This window comes from Dermacentor silvarum, chromosome 1 (assembly GCF_013339745.2).
Source record: "Dermacentor silvarum isolate Dsil-2018 chromosome 1, BIME_Dsil_1.4, whole genome shotgun sequence".
Classification (NCBI taxonomy): Eukaryota; Metazoa; Arthropoda; class Arachnida; order Ixodida; family Ixodidae; genus Dermacentor; species Dermacentor silvarum.
The window spans coordinates 42839906-42856780 of record NC_051154.1 but is presented as its reverse complement, the minus strand read 5'-3'; the positions used below and the strand labels follow the sequence as shown (position 1 = coordinate 42856780).

At 50.4% G+C, this 16875-nt stretch overlaps 1 protein-coding gene across 1 annotated transcript in view; it reads left to right on the top strand.

The window, feature by feature from the left end:
• The window catches only part of LOC119461707 (uncharacterized), a 57496-nt gene that overhangs the window by 11821 nt on the left and 28800 nt on the right, over positions 1 to 16875 (top strand). The window contains 3 exon segments of the mRNA XM_037723083.2: positions 142 to 393; positions 2428 to 2550; positions 7334 to 7447. Coding sequence (XP_037579011.2) covers positions 142 to 393; positions 2428 to 2550; positions 7334 to 7447 — 489 coding nt within the window.

Below are 16875 nucleotides of genomic sequence, written 5' to 3'. Positions count from 1 at the left end.
CCATTTACGATTAGCTGAACGAGAAACAAGCAAGGGGCCAAGAGCAAGTGCGTTTGTCCCTGTTCCTTTGCATGGTTTCTTTGATGCCCGTTTTGTTGCGCTGTGGTACTCCACGCTCAGAGCCTTTGCATTGTGCCCCAGGAAGGCGACGAGGATTCCGACTCTCAAGAGGAACAGCCCGAAGCCAACGGTGATGTGGAAGGGATGATCGTGGAGTGTCGTTACGAAGTCTGCGCGGGCTACGCATACGTGGTCAAGACGGCAACTACGGCTCAGTGCGAGCTATGCAAGCACTGGACTTGTGTGGCATGCAAAGTCTGCCACGAATCGCAGACTTGTGATCAGTACAAAGGCATCGACGTTCCAGCAGAAACCATGGCACGACAACCACCGGTACGAACTGGTACTATAAAGTTCGGGGAGTAATTGTTTGATTCTAAAGAAAAAAAAAAAAACTGTGCAAGGAACAGAAAAATGAAATGACGCAAGCTTGTCAGCGTTTTATCGTGTTCACTGTTCCAGAAATATTATTTTGCCTTTGTTTCCTAAAAAGGTGGCTGGGGCTATATTTCGTAGAATGATACATTTTATTTTCCATTCTTATCCGTCGCGCCGTGTGGCCGAGTATGGTGATAGCGGTCGTCTCCAAGCCAATGACGGTGGAATGAACGCATACCTGAAAAAGATCGCTAACAAATACGGCCTCTGGTTACGGGGGCCGTATTTCCGAAGCATAATAAAGTTCAACAATCTTAAGGACAACGTCGCGGCAAGGCATAAGGTGTGGCAAAAATTTCGCCCGAAAGTAGTGACAGCGATAGGAAGCTTTACAGTTGCGCTTGAACTCCTCGGATGGTTTTCCAACTACACGAGGGTGCGAGACGTTGGCGCGACGCATCACGCAAGACAGCTGCTGCTGGGCAGAAGTATTGGCAAGTCGTTAGTTCACTGAATAGGAAGCATTAACTATAAATGTGAGTTCCATTGTTCTATCCCGCTTTATGCTTCTCAGCGTGAAGAGGTGTCGACTAACACACCTTAGCGAATATTGATATTGCAGTGCTTAAAAGTGTCAAAAAAGTGCTGGATAGCGTAGTCGCTGAAACTAAGTTAGCAAAAAAAAAAAAAAAAAATGTTCGCGTCAATTCATTCCACTTTTAGTTCTCGCATATTAAGCTTAGAAGTCGTTGCTTTTCTTATTCTGAGACGTTAATTTTCTAGCTCAAAAGAGTTTCTGGATCAAGCAGAGCTCTCTCAATGTATATCTACTTGGAAGATGACTCATGAAAACAGTCGAAGGCTTATCTTCGATTAAGTGCAGCAAAGACGAATATGTCTGTGCACTGGTCTTGGCACTTGTGGACAGTCCTGTGTAATCGTCTTTCGCAATGTTGTATCACTCATGGCTGAGCACAGGCTTCCGCGCTTTGCGACATAGCTGTAGTTTGTAGGCGGCCATCTGAGAAAACAAACACGAAGTGGTGCCGTGGCTGTGCAATGCGGTATTAAGCTTACTATGGAGACTTTATACATTGCCTACTTTTTCAATGCAGCATTTCCAATGTTCAGTGAATGAAACCTGAAGAAATTGACTGTATAGATACGTGATATACAATGCTGTGTCAAGACGCTTGGTTTTAGTGAGAGAAAAAAATCACCGACGATTACGATAATCCCTAATTCGAAATTTGAGCACAGCTGTATATGTGTTTTCATTCCGCACGAGACAATCTGTCTCGTGCGGCACGTTGCAAACTGAGCGAAGTGTGGCGCGACTGTCTCGCTAATCGGGAGATCGCGAGAGGCAGCGCATGGGTGACGCGCGGGCGCGATTCACAGCAGCAGCAGCAGCCGCCGCCGCAGACAGACCTCTGCTCATGCAGCTCTTCGTTTCCATATATGATATCGGTGGACGCGGCGTCATCGGTGAACAGACGACGCGCGCTACTCTGGCACCATCTCGTAGCCATCGTCACCGCCGAGTCCGTCTTTCGCGGCACTACGCGGCACTACCATACCCTCCTCCTCCGCTTTACGCCTCATGGTTCCGCTGCACCCTCCTTCGCTGTCGCCGCCTCTCGTTCCCCGCTGCGTTCCGCGTTGGCTCTTTCATCCTTCGCTGTGCTCGTTCACTCGGTTACGCGGAGGGACGCCGACGCTCGCCGCAGGAACGGGTGCCTAAGACCTGCGCTCTAAAAAAGCATTGTCGCAATAACTAAAATTCGCAATAATGACAGAGAAAGTGAATTCACATGACACTGTATAGTAGACCACCATAGTTGTGCGCCCGCAGCTCTGCGACACAGGATTTCAAGCGTCCCAAATATCGATAAAGAGGTGGTACCATGGGGGGAAAGTCTAAAAATCTGCTCTTAATTTTCTAGCAAGCTATCACGATATAAAACTTTTTTTATTTCATTTTTAAAGGTGCCGAGCAAAGCATCCCAGATACCTGCGAGAAGCGGGACACGAAAACAGAAGCAAGAAAATGGCGCTGGTAACAGTGGAGGTGGCATCTTTTCAGCAGCAATGAAGAGTTTGTTTTCTCGTGTGAGTCGTCACTCCATTTTATTAAAATGTCGCCCAATGTTAGCAGATGCATGGAAAAAAGAAACTAATTAGGGAAGTGTGACTCTATCTTTTGCGCTGGTAATTTTATTAACTTCCCATCATGGTGCAGAAGTGTTTCGTTTACATTAGCCCCTGGACTGATAAGTCTGCTTAATCCCACAATAATCTGGCACAAGTGATGGCTGTGATGGCTGTGAAGGTGAATGCATACGATGTTGCCGGGTAAAAACACGCAATGCTTCGATAATATTATTTGCTGGCTTGATTGAACGGTCTTTACGCACCTAAATATCTGGACAATTTACTGGATAACCACACACCTTACAACTATAAAATTTTACTTATTAGGCGCAAATTCTTTATTCACACATCCCCACTCGGGCTTCAGGATCTAGCAGATCTCGCTCGTGGACAAGTGAGATTCACCCAGGATCATGCGGACGCAGCGCCTCGCATGTGGTCTCGTGGACTCGAAAACAAGAATTGCACGTCATTGACTTATTTGAACGCACTTACCCACACTATAGGTTAGTTTCAATTCACTGAGACTTTCTCCGACTAAAATCTACGACAACATCGACTCACTCCGGCCCCATTCCGACTCACGGCAGGCTCCGAGTGAGTCCACACATGAGTGAGTTAACCAGTCTGTATGCGCTCTAAAGATGAGGGGCTCGCGTAGTAGGAGCACACACGTACGCATAACGCTAATAAATAAGGTAAATGAAAAGTAGGGAAGTGAACAGGGACAGCAAAGGACACCAAGTCAGTTTAGTCTCGTAATGTATTAACCCAAAACTTCATTTTCGCTAATTTCGCTGTATTTTGTTCATTATTAGAAGAGAAAATGGAGCTCAAAGTTCCATTTCATTCGCCTTTTTTTTCCCCCAAGCTCCATGAATCGGTACGTCAATGTGACGGCACAGATTACGGAATATTTTTCGTATTTGGACCATTGGGGAACCCTTAAAAGTTCGCGAAACTTTCGAAGTTCAGTCTTTGGCGCTACTAGAATGCAATAGTCCATCTTTAACGATATCAAATTAACGAGGCCTGATCAATCTAAGACGTCACGGTGATCTGGTGCGGGAACTTCCCGGTGGCGTCGCCACCCGCCTTTGGTTCTGGCTTAGCGGGCCTCATCTCTCGTAAAGAGTGGCTTTCTTTCTGTGAAACAGTAATTTACTAATACAGTTGAAATGTTTTTTTTTTCTTTATTGTCCCTTTAACCAGGGCTGAGGCCAGTTGGCTACCCTGTATTGATGGAAGGGGAAAATATTAAGAAAAGAAAAAGGCAAGTTATGCGCACTAGGGTCGCCGATGTAATGAAATTTCTCAGCGCTCTATCACAGATGGTCGCTCAGTCCGGTTGCCTTCAGCCTTCAGGAATCGCAGCAGCACTTCTGTGGCCTCCTGCAGCTGTTATATGCGAGACCACGGTCCCAAGATCTCGTCCAACGAGAAAGGTCTTCCGTTATAGTTGGTTTAGAGCGGTGCGGAAGGCAAGTCTTTCACTTTCCAAGGACGGTCAATGTCACAGAAGGTCTTCTGCAGTTTCTTCCCCACCACAAGCATTGCATTCAGCGCTTTGGCCCATACCAATCACTTCTACACATTAGAGAAATAAGTAACCAATTTCAACTGCTTCATTTAAAAGTGAACTTGATTGAAGTGACCAATTACTGCCCCACGAACGTAATGGAGAAATTACTAAAGAATCATTAGCTCTTCCGCTGTCGAGAAAATGGGGGTAAGCGAAGCTTGTGTGTCTATCTGGCCTTCATCAGGGTAACGTAAATTTCACACCATGTCACGGTAATAAAACAAACGTTTATTAAATGTATACATCGATGGAAGTAAACGTACAACGCAACGGAAGGGAAAGTTGCACGTTAGGGAAATAAAAGTAGAAGGAAAGGGAACGAAAAGTACCACGAAACGGAACGAAAAGTAGTAGGAAAAGGAAAGGAACTAGTAGGTCAAGTACACACACGGCAAGCTTCGCTTACCCCCATTTTCTCGACACGGGAAGGGCTGGTGATTTTCTTTCTTTCTCTCGTTATTTCTTCCTCTCTTTCTTTCTTTCTTTTTCTTTTTTTTTTGTCCTTGGTATGTGCCTTTGAGCTTGGACCCTTTCTGCGCTATCACCAGGATAGGCCCACTTTCGCGTTACTTTCCTCCCTACTTTTATTAACATGGCACAAGTACAGTAATGAACGACCTGACTTGGCTTTTTCAGTGCGTCCCCTCTGTAGCCATTCACACGTTGTTTATCTTCACTAACACGTGCTTGTCAAAATTGTCGCCGGCCATCTTCACCTTTGTGTGTGTGTGTGTGTGTGTGTGTGTGTGTGTGTGTGTGTGTGTGTGTGTGTGTGTGTAAGGACATCATCAGCTACACTGAAAACTCGATCTGTGCACGCTGGAGAGTAGGGCGATGTTCCAACGTGGGCGAACACTGAACAGAAAAATGAGCGAACGAAGGTGGAAGCATCTTGTCTTCTTTGTTGCGGCCGCGAGCAGTCCTCGCCAAGAGCAGAAACTAGCAGGAGCCGTTGGAGCAACAAAATGAGCATTTAATACATCAACCTTTACAACATCACTAACTTCGCGACATTAGACATTTAACTCCTGGAAAGTCTATTAAGTGAACTTGGCCAAAACGGCAATTCCTTTCAAGCACCGGACAGTTAACCTTGGCCCCGGAGGGCGTGCGGCACACCCACGCACCACGCTGGCCAAAAGCAGACAACCTTCGGATCGTTAGTTCCGTCCACTTATAAAGAATCGGCGACGCATGCGCCAAGGCACGTAGAGCAGCACGTGGCCAGTTCGCCACCCGCCGGGGTGGCTCAGTCAGCTAAGGCGTTGCGCTGCTGAGCACGAGGTAGCGGGATCGAATCCCGGCCGCGGCGGCCGCATTTTGATGGAGGCGAAATGCAAAAACGCCCGTGTGCTTGCGTTGTAGTGCACGTTAAAGAACCCCAGGTGGTCAAAATTAATCCGTAGCCCTCCACTACGGCGTGCCTCATAATCAGAACTGGTTTTGGCACGTAAAACCCTAGAAAGAAGATGGCCAGTTTGCCACCATCACAGCTGTAGTGTCATGAAGCGGTGAATGCTTACGATCGTTGTGACGAACAATCAATGGGATCTCGGCAACCCAGCCGGGAACTACCCAATGACATTATAGAAAAAGCGGAGTCTAAGCTAATTGAACATGACCGTTCTCATGCGGTGCGCTCATGCCGCATAGACGTGTGAAGTCATTGCGAGACGCAGAATGTGATATTTATAACACAGGCCGCGCAACCTCCCTGCGAGATTTGCCTGTTTGAATATGCGCATTCGTGAGGTTGCTGCTTGGCATTCGTTCTACTGTATTGTCCCCACCAAATCCAAACGCTCAAAGCTGCGTCACGCCTGTTGCAGTTTTTCTCATCATTAAAATAGCTGGTTACATGTAATTTGTTGCTGAAAAAATTGAAGTGAGCGTCGCCGTAATTGATCAATTATGTAATTGATCAATTACAAAGCTTCCAAAATGTGATTGATCACGAGTAATTTAATATGCGTAATTTGTTACGTACAAGTTTTATTGCAATAAAAGGTGAGTATGCTTAGGTGAATACAACGCCCAGGCGTAAGCGAAAAAGTAATGTGGGTAGTGCTTCAGTTCGGGGGAAGACCACGGAACAGACACAGTTGCGTGGAAGGGTCCAGTGAATGCAAACGAGGAGTAATGTCAAGTGGCTCCTGTAGTGTCCAATCATGTGCTAGCTTGCTTAGCTGCTGGGCTGCGTCAGTTCTCGATAAAGGTATGGAAACAAAATTTGTTCCTTCACGCGATATAGGCAGCAACCAAAATGCCATGTGTCCTTTCGCGATCACGTGGCGGTGCGTGTCTCGCATCTCCGACACGAGTTGTCCACAGGGCCCTGGACGTATAGCTGACAAGACAATGCAGGGCTGCCTTTGAGTCACCATAATATTGCACACCAATTAGCCCTCGGAGGGAAGACAAGCTCCGAACCCGTCGATGTCGTAACGTGAGAAATCCTGTATTTGATGTTGATTAATCTGGATGGGATAATCACTGCGCCGGTGAAGCTGGTCTGACTGGAAGAAGTAGTGTATATATATGGAGCCGGTCAAGGTAGGAAGCACGCAAACAATGCTGAGTTGTTTCCTTCAAGGCAAAGGCAGGCAGGTCAACCTTCTTTAGTATCCCTGGGACTCAAAGGCTCATGATTCGCTAAAGACTACCGTTGATTCCTCTAAATTAATAGAAAACAGGAAAGACGCAGCGTCCATGCCCAATGATATGGTAACGTCGTTTATGTCTGCCTGATAGTCACCACGTGCCGGTGACGAAGCTTTGCTGTTAATTCAAAGGAACATCACAAAATGCAGAAAACACCCGTGTACTTCGATTTATGTGCACGTTAAAGAACCCCAGGTGGTCCAAATTAATCCGCAGACCTCCACTACGGCGTGCCTCATAATCATATGGAGGTTTTGGCACGTAAAACCCCATAATTGAATTTAATTATAGGCAGTGAAACTCGAGTATTAGTGGGCTTTTTTTGCAGTGAACTCTATCACGTTCTTGTTCGGCACCGGGTTCGCTTAAAGCATCACATCTCTCACGGCTTGTGATCAAGGATGTGCAGGATGTCGCACTTTGCCTCCATATTGTCAGTGCTCTGCCACCTGCGATATGTGCCGAATTATATAACTCGGTGTGTTGTTGACTCTGCAGAAGGCCGCCGACGCACAGAGCGAGCCAGAGGGCGCGAAGGCTGCGGCGGACAATAGTTCCGTGGCTACCAGAGCCGCGCAACTTGGACTTTACAGGGACGCCAAAATAGTGCAGGTGAGTGCCAACTTCTTGCGATGAGAGATGTCATTAAGATTTTCGTTGTTTTAGAATGTAGATGATGGACGAGAGCTGTGGAAGCATATTTTGACTCGTCAACCACCTGGTCATAGTGTAAGCTGCGATCGTCATGCGACACATGCAGTTCGCGATCAGTGCAAACACAACGCAAATAGCTTGCTACTTTCATGCGATTGCCGAGTCAGGCAATGATTGGAGGTAATTATTTCCGGTCACTTTTGGGACCGCCGATGCAGCAGGGCGCGGACGCACAATCACGTAGCCCTTTTTTTTACAGCGTAAGCTGTTATGGGCTCATTCCAATAGCCGTTTCGGGTCGCGATGATGCCGCCGCCGGCGGCCGCGTAACCACTATCACTGGAAACGCGAAAAAAGTGCATGATTCCCGCCGGGATCGAACCCGCGCCCGCTGCGTGGGAGCCGGATACTCTACCACTGAGCCACGCAAGCGCTTGCTATCGGGGCGCGGAAAATACCCATATATAAGGCAAGCACGCAGGGGGAGCCGACTCAAGCCACCGCCAGTATGGTGGCGCCATCTAGGTAAGATGCCTGCAAACGCAGCGTCCGCAGGCGCAGACGACGATATGCAATTCAGACGAGGCGCGCAATCAACGCGCTCCCGAGCCGTCGAACCTCCGCCAGTATGGTGGCGCCATCTAGTTAAGGTGCCTGCAGACGCGCCCGACATGTAAGTTGCAGTTGCAAGGCTTGATCGGGCTCAGCAGACTGCTGTGCAGAGAGCATTACAAGCCGCAACTCGCCGTCGACGCCGGGCGGACAGTTCAGATCGTTCTCGTCAAAACGATGCGAACAGACTGCCGCGAAGACCTTTGTGCGTGGTGCCCAAATTGGAGCTACTCTTGAGCCACTCCACCAGCTTACGACGTGACTGCTGCGTGTGCCGCGCAAGCCTGTGACTTTTTTTTTATCCCGCTCCGAGTTAAACGCGGAAACAATAATCGCGCATTACATAGCGTTAGAAAAATACAGAAACAGTGCGACACAGGACAAGAGCGCAGGACACCGCCCTGTCCTGTGCTCTTTACTTGTCCTGTGTCGCTATGTTTCTGTATTTTTCTAATGATGAACCAACCAGCCCCTTTGAACACGCTAATTGGGCTGCTGAGCACGAGGTCGCGGGATCGAATCCCGGCCACGGCGGCCGCATTTCGATGGGGGCGAAATGCGAAAACACCCGTGTACTTAGATTTAGGTGCACGTTAAAGAACCCCAGGTGGTCCAAATTTCCGGAGTCCCCCACTACGGCGTGCCTCATAATCAGAACTGGTTTTGGCACGTAAAACCCCATAATTAAATTTGAACACGCTAAATACATGTAGCGTGTTGAGACTTCGGATGTTGTTTTAGATAGTAGAAATGTGGACTTGTTGGTTCATGATCGTCGGGCTTTAGGACGCAATAACTGCTTGCCATCGGAAGTCACGCCCTTAATTTTAAAAAAATCAACACTTGTTTAAATAATCTTTGCTCGTTTGGCACGTAATTAACAAATTATTCTGGTGGCTGAAGATAACGGATGACCGAACGCCATAGGTCCTAAAATCGTATATTCGCATAACCGTAGCTAAGCTAACGTTAGCTGGAGCCCCTTGTATAATTGACAAATTTTTCATGTGCACTCAAGTTTCCTTCTCGTGGGCTGAGACGAACTAGTAACGTCCAACGTCATGTTCTGGTCTATACAGTGTGTCCCAACTATCATGCACCAAACTTCGTTAAAAAAAAAAAGATGGATCCTTTCGCAAATAAAACCAAGTACTTATTTTTCACGGTTGAGTTGAGGAGGAGGAGGAGGAACAAACTTTTATTTAAACCAGCACTTTAGCTGGCTGGGCCTAGGCCTCCCACGTGGGGACATCGAGGTCTTGCCTCTTCGCCGCCTCGCAGGCTTGCTGGGTAGCCCAGAGTTGGTCGTCGAGTTGGGAGCTGCGCAGGGCGGCGTGCCATCTCGACGAGAGGGTCACGGTATTATTTGTCGGGTATTGGTTTTTACATTCCCATAGCATGTGGGGAAGCGATGCTGCCTCAGTCTTACAGATCTTGCAAATGTTACTAGGGTAGGTGTCCGGGTAGATCCTGTGGTAACGTGTTAGTGAGGGGTACGTGTTTGTCTGTAACAGGCGAAGGGTGGTTGCCTGTGCTCTGTTTAGCTTGTGATGAGGGATGGGGAAGGTTCTTCTGTTAAGATAGAATGATTTCGTGAGGTCGTTGTAGCTGGTGAGGCGATCGCGTTCCGCGGGTGCACCTGCGCTGTCTCCGGCACGGTTGACAAGGCCTCGTGCTACGGAGTGAGCAACCTCGTTGAGGTTGGTGAGGTGCGGATGTACGTCGCCAGCGTGCGCTGGGAACCAGACGAGAGTGATTTGCTTCTCAAGTGAGTGAGGGGCTTGGTTTAGGATGCGTAGCGCTTGTTTTGAAATACGACCTTTGATGTAGTTGCTGATTGCCGTGCGGGAATCGCTCACGATGGTATGGCAGTCCGGATCAAGGGTGGCCAGGGCGATGGCCACTTCCTCGGCCGTCTCGGCGTTTTGGGTTACGATGCTGGCGGCATGTTTGAGCGAGCCGCTTACTGTGGTAGCCGCGGCGAAGCGGTGCCCGTTTTTTTAGTAAACAACCAAATACTTATTTATGATTACCTTACTCGTGAACGTTCTAATTGTCAAATTCTCGATTAAAGGCCAACCGCGACGAAATTTTGGACCACGTAAAACGCCTAGTTAAGATAGTGTAGATATAGAGGAGACTTCGTGCAGAATTTCGAGTTTGAACTACTAGCGTAAGCGTAACGAAAAGCTTGCCAGAATAGCCATCGTTGATACCGAAGCTATATATTGTTACAAACCATTCCCGTGCATTGGAGAAGGTGCCAGCAAGGGGATGAAGACGACGATCGAAGAAGCGCTCGTGTGGTTGTTGTTCCGCCATGTCGGCTTCACTTTGTATATATTCCGTCAATACATTTTTCCTTTTGTTTTGCCTACTTTTATCCCCGTCACATTTTTGCTGGAAGTGCGGGGTACCAACTCGATACAACGGAGCTCCGCAACGGCCGACGCCTGGCTCTTTCCACAATGACCGAAGAGATTATTCCTACCGCAACTGTGGCATACGTCAACGGATGGATGGAAACAACTTTATTCAAATCCGGCGAAGTTTAATGACCCGGGCTCAGGTCTCCCATGAGGGGACTTCGAGGCCTTGCCTCGTCGCCGCCTCCCGGGCCCGCTGGACTGCCCACTCTTGTGTCTTGAGGTTCGAGCTGCGCAGAGCGGCGGCCCACTTCGACGAAAGAGCCTCCGGAGCTACTGCCATTTTCGCTGCTATAACAGGACACTCCCACAACATGTGTGAGAGTGTCGCTCTAGTTGCCTGACATGACTTGCAAATAGCACTCGGGTATTGCGTGGGGAAAATGTGCTGCAATCGCACCGGACTGGGGAAGGTGTGTGTCTGCAGTTGTCGCCAGACGACTGCCTGGCAACGTTTCAGTTTGGGGTGAGGTGGGGGCAATATCCTCCTGCCTAACTGGTAGTGCTTGGTGATATCGTTATAGCTTACTAAGCGTTCTCGCGTGTTTCGCACCAGGAGGTCCGAACTCGAAGAGGGTGTCTCAGACTCTGCGCGGCGAGTCAGTTCTCGCGCAGAGTGGTGTGCCACCTCATTCAAGTTAGGGGGGCCCTCGTCGGTGGGGGTGGCGACGTGCGCTGGGAACCACATGATCGCGGTGCTATCGAAGTGCTGTCGACCAGCTTTCCGTAGGATCTGAAGAGCTTCGGAGGCAATGCGCCCCCGCGCGTAGTTACGAACTGCGGATTGTGAGTCACTAAGAACTACCTCGCAGAAGGGGTCGGTAAGCGCAAGCGCAATCGCAACCTCTTCCGCTGTATCTGGGTATTCCGTGCTGACACTGCACGCGTGAGTAAGCCGGGAGTTAACGTCTATGACTACCGCCGTGAACCGGTGTTCTTGTGTGTACTCTGCCGCGTCTACGAAGCGCGTAGTCGTCTTCCCACCAAAGGAGCCCAGCAGTGCCTTGGCACGGGCCTGGCGTCGGCCCCCGTTATGTTCGGGGTGCATGTTTCGAGGGATAGGGGTGACGATCAGCGTGTCGCTGATGTCGGGTGGAATGGCCTGTTTCTGACCGTGTTGGACATGGTAATTGAAGCCGAGTTTCTGCAGGATGTACCGACCCGTCGCTGTCAGGGACATGCGTTCGAGTTGGGAGGCTCTTTGCGCATCCACGATTTCCTCAAGCGTGTTGTATACCCCCAGCTGTAGCAGACGAGAAGTGCTCGTGGACTCCGGTAAGCCAAGGGCGATCTTGTAAGTCTTGCGTATAAGGGTGTTCAGTTTCTCCCTTTCGGTGACATTCCAGTTGTGGAAGGCAGCCACATAAGTAATGTGACTGATTGCGAAGGAGTGTATGAGGCGCATGACGCTGTCCTCCTTCACGCCCGTGTGCTTGTTTGTAATGCGTTTGATCAGGTGGGTAGCCGCTGTAACCTTGCCTTCAATCTTGCGGATAGCTTCTGCGTTTGACCCGTTGGCTGCTATATGCATGCCAAGGATGCGTATCTTCGGGACTCGGGGAATACAGGAGCCGTCTTGCGTATACAGGAGTATTTCCTCACATTGGCGTGATTCGCCGGTAGGCTTGGGCCGGCGGCGTGGGCGGTAGAGGAGCAGTTCCGATTTGAGTGGAGATAGTCGGAGACCCGTGTCTTGGAGGTAGGTTTCTATTGCAGAGACCGCTGCTTGTAAGGTGCCTTCTATCTGACCGTCACTGCCTTTGTCGACCCACAGGGTGATGTCGTCTGCATACAAGGAGTGATAGAGGCCATCAATCTCGTCAAGGCAGGCGGGGAGACCCAGCATCACGAGGTTGAAAAAGAGTGGGGATATGACCGACCCTTGAGGAGTGCCGGCGCTTCCTAGTGCATGTTCGTGGGATGTCATGCTGTCGACTGCGAGGGTGACTGTGCGGCACGACAGGAAGTCTCTGATGTAGTTATAGCTGCGCTCGCCCATGTTGAGCTTGTTAATTCGGTTCAGGATTGCTGCATGTGATACATTGTCGAATGCCTTTTCCAGATCGAGGCCAAGAATGGCGCGGGTGCCGCTAGTTGGGTCGTTGATGATCTGGTGGTAGAGCTGGAGCATAACGTCTTGAGTAGAGGTGTGACCGGAAGCCCACCATAGTGGATGGGTAGGCTCCAGTGTCCTCGAGGTGGCGGTTGATACGGGTGAGGAACGCATGCTCCATAACCTTGCCAACGCAGGATGTGAGGGAAATGGGCCGCAAGTGATCCAGGTTGGACGGCTTGCCTGGCTTCGGTATCAGGACTGCCTTAGAGCGTTTCCACGCATCTGGGATGCGACCCACTCGCCAGCATTTGTTGATGTATGTCGTGAGAGCGGTGATCGAGACATCATCAAGGTTTCGTAGAGTCTTGTTTGAAACCTTGTCAGGACCAGGTGCTGATTTGCCATTAAGGTCGTGTAGAGCTGCGCGGATCTCTGACTCGTGAAATTCTTCATCGAGCGTCGCGTTTGGCTTGCCGGTGTAATCAACGTTGTTGCCCAGCCCAGAGATCCAGGCACGTTTTGTGGGACTGATGATGTCGACGTTGAGGAATGGTCGGCGATCTACGAGCGTGCAAGATATAAGAACAACCGATGGGATGATATGGTCATGTTGGCCAATATCCTACTTTATATTCAAGGCACAGCAAGGGTGTTGTTTCAGAATAACGAAGAGGAACTCGGAAGCTGGGATTACCTGCAAAGAAAAGATGCGTGGTTTGTTCGGCAAGTCTCTCGGTCGAAAAATCGGGGCGAAGAGCTAGCATCACGTGCCCGAACATCTACGGAATCCTACCTGTCTTACATACAGGATGTGCTGGCCCTTTGCCGCAAAGCGGATGACAGTATGGCCGAGTCGGAAAAAGTAGGACACGTCCTAAAAGGGGTAGCAGGTGATGCGTTCAATCTGCTAAAATCTTCTAATCTGCAAGGACTGTGACACAGCAGATTCCATCATTAAGGAGTGCAAGCGGTTTGAAAACATAAAGAGTAGACGCATTGCCCATCAGTTCGCTCGACTTCCCGACACGGCAGCAACATCGTCGTGCGAAGACGTACCTGCGCCACAGCTGCCGCTAACCGTGGAACACGTAACGAAGATCATATACGGCGTGAACTTAAGGCTATGTCACCTGCTTCCCCATGTTCCCGTGCCTGTACGTGAGTCTAGCTCTACCATGGTACCGCTTGTCCAAGCCATCGTTCGCCAGGAGCTATCCAATACTGGCCTGGACTCGGTGTGCGCCGTCGCTTTCTCCCGCCCGACTGACCGTTTCCCAGTTTCGTATGCCCGAGGCCGGAGGCTGCGTCCCCGCGATCCAGCCGAGTGGAGGACTGCTGACGAGAGGCCCATTTGCTTTAATTGCCGTCGGATTATTCATGTCGACCGCTATTGCAGTTACCGGTGGTCTTGGCCTCATGCGCCCTATGCTCATAACCGTCGCCCTGAGACCGATCCTGGCCGCTTCCAGCATTACCGCGAGTCCCCTCAGGACAACGGTGATAACGCTCCGACCATGTCGCACTGTCGTTCACCATCTCCGCGTGGTCACCAGTCCCGTTCGCCGTTGTCTCGTCGCCAATCGTCTCGCTCCCTACAATTCCGCCACTCTCCATCGCCGGCTGGACGCCATGCCTCCGGAAAACTACAATATGCAGCTCCCGGGGGTGAAGCTGCATTGACGACTCGCCCGCAAAATCCTGACCCCTTTGCCGACTAGACGCAACTTAATTGACATTCACGTGGACGGTGTACACGTCGCTGCGCTCGTTGACACGGGCGCACAGGTATCTGTGATGTTTTCAGAGCTTTGTCGTCGCTTGAAAAAAGTCCTCACACCGACCTTGTTATCAGCCATCCGTGTCGCCGATGGTGGAAGACTTCCTGTCCTTGTGATGTGCTCAGTGCGCATAAGTGTCGCCTACCGCTCCACGACAGTGCTACTTGGTGTGCTAGAGCTGTGCTCCCGTGTACTCATCTTGGGCATGGGCTTCTTATCAGCCCATTCGGCCATGTTTGATTGCGGCAGTGGTGTGCTCCAGCTAGAACTGCCTCTTGACGCAGACGCTCCGCCCACACGTCAACCGCGTTTGTGCTCCGTCGATCATGTTCGATTGCCACCTCAAGCGTTGTGCGTTATGTACGTGAACTTGACGTCCCTGCCTCCCATTTCCGATGGTGATTACTTGCTGACTCCAATATCTGCAGTTCTATTGGCCCGAAATATTGCCGTTGCTCACACCCTCGTTACCATCGCTAAGAACAGAGTCACTGCCCATCTTGAATTTTCTCTGGTGCACGCAAATTATCCCGGTAGGCATGACTCTGGCTAACGTCTCTTCTGTCAACGAGCATGCCACTTCTGCATTCGCTGCTGACGATTTTTCGCCTTCCTCTGCGGCCACCACCTCATCCAGTTCACCTGATATCGGTTTTGACAAAATGATAGCTCCTGACCTATAGTCCCCGCACAAGCTGCCGATCTCCGGCGCCTGTTGATGTCCTATTGCGACATCTTTGACTTTGATGACCGCCATTTCGGTCAGACACCCGTTTTAGCTCATCGGATTCATTCTGGAAACGCCAGCCCCATCCGATGACGTCCTTACCGCGTGTCCCGTGCTGAGCGGCAAGTGATTTAGCGCGAGGTCGACAAGATGCTCCCCAAAAACGTCAGTGAACCTTCCTGTAGTCCCTGGGCATCACCTGTCGTCCTAGTCAAGGATGGCAGCTGGCGCTTCTGCGTCGACTACCGTCACTTGAACAAAGCCACATGTAAGGAAGTCTACCCGCTGCCGCGGATTGATGACGCCCTCTACTGTCTTCACGGGTCTACATACTTCTCAACCATCGACCTCCGCTCAGGATATTGGCAGATTTCCGTCGACGACCTGGACCGTGAAAAGACCGCATTTGTTGCGCCAGACGGTCTTTTCCAATTTAAAGTTATGCGTTTTGGCTTATGTAATGCCCCCGCTGCTGTAGCGCGGGTAACAACAACAGACTCAGTAGGTGCCAGCAATGGAATAGGGTTTATTGAAGATAGCGTGGCTGCTTTTATTCTCTGTGCATCAGCACGAGCATGCGCACTTCGGGTTGCGATAAACGGGCTTGCGTTGTCGCGATACGGCACTTCCTCCCCCTTAGAAGCCTAGCCTGTCGGGAGGCCTCCTTGTGCGCGTAGAACGCCTCGAAAGTCCTAAGCCCACCGGTACACTGGAGGTTACTTCACTGGAAGTCTGGGGTGTACCAAGTGATCCGTCTGAAGATGGTTCAGCGTCGTCCACTGCAGAGGGTTGATCACTCTCTGTGACTTGGTTGTCTCCGGGCCGTGTTGCGTCGAATTCTTGCTTTACGTCATCCGCAGCTAGTCGTGGGCGCACTTGGTCCACGTGACGGCGCTGCACCCCTCCTGTGGTGTCCACCGTGACCATACGCCTACCTCTTGTTGACGTCACCGTGCCGGGTAACCATCTCTGGCCAGCGTGATTATACTGCCGTGACCAAACAGGCGCTCCCGGTGAAAAGACTTGTGACAACGGTGCCGGGGGTCTGCTCACCGTGGGATCCCGTGCCACCTCTTCCTCTGGAAAATGTGCGCTTAGGCGGGTCCTGGGTTGAAAACCCAGCAACATTTCGGCGGGCGACTTGCCATCTCGAGTCGGTGTTGCCCTGTAGCGTAGCAAGAACTTGACAGTCAACCCGGCGTCGCACTTGGAACAGTATCCCCTGCCCAAAGTTGAAGACATATTTGCGGCGCTTTCTGGAGGCGAAGTCTTCAGCACTCTGGACCTGCGCAACGCGTACAATCAGCTGCCGCTGGACGACGAAGCTAGAAAGATCGCGGTACTCAACACACACCGGGGCCTTTACTGCTACAATCGCCTAGCATTTGGAATTGCTTCAGCCCCCGCCTTGTTCCAGCGACGCATGGAATCGATTTTGCAAGGTTTGCCGAATGTTCAAGTGTACCTCGACGACATCATTGTGGCGGAGAAGGAAAACGACACATCTGTACTGCGGCAGGTGTTTCAGCGGCTTCGTGAACACAACTTGAAGTTGAACAAAGCCAAGTGCCGGTTTAGGGAAGCACAAGTGTCGTTTCTGGGGCACCGCATCGATGCCAAAGGTCTGCATCCTCTGCAAGATAACCTCGAGGCGGTACTGGCCGCGCCGAAGCCAACATCGGTAAGCCAGCTGAAATCTTTCTTGGGCTTGGTTACTTATTATGCTAAATTCTTGCCCAACTTGTCAACGACGCTGGCTCCCTTATATTGCTTGCTGGCAAAGGGGG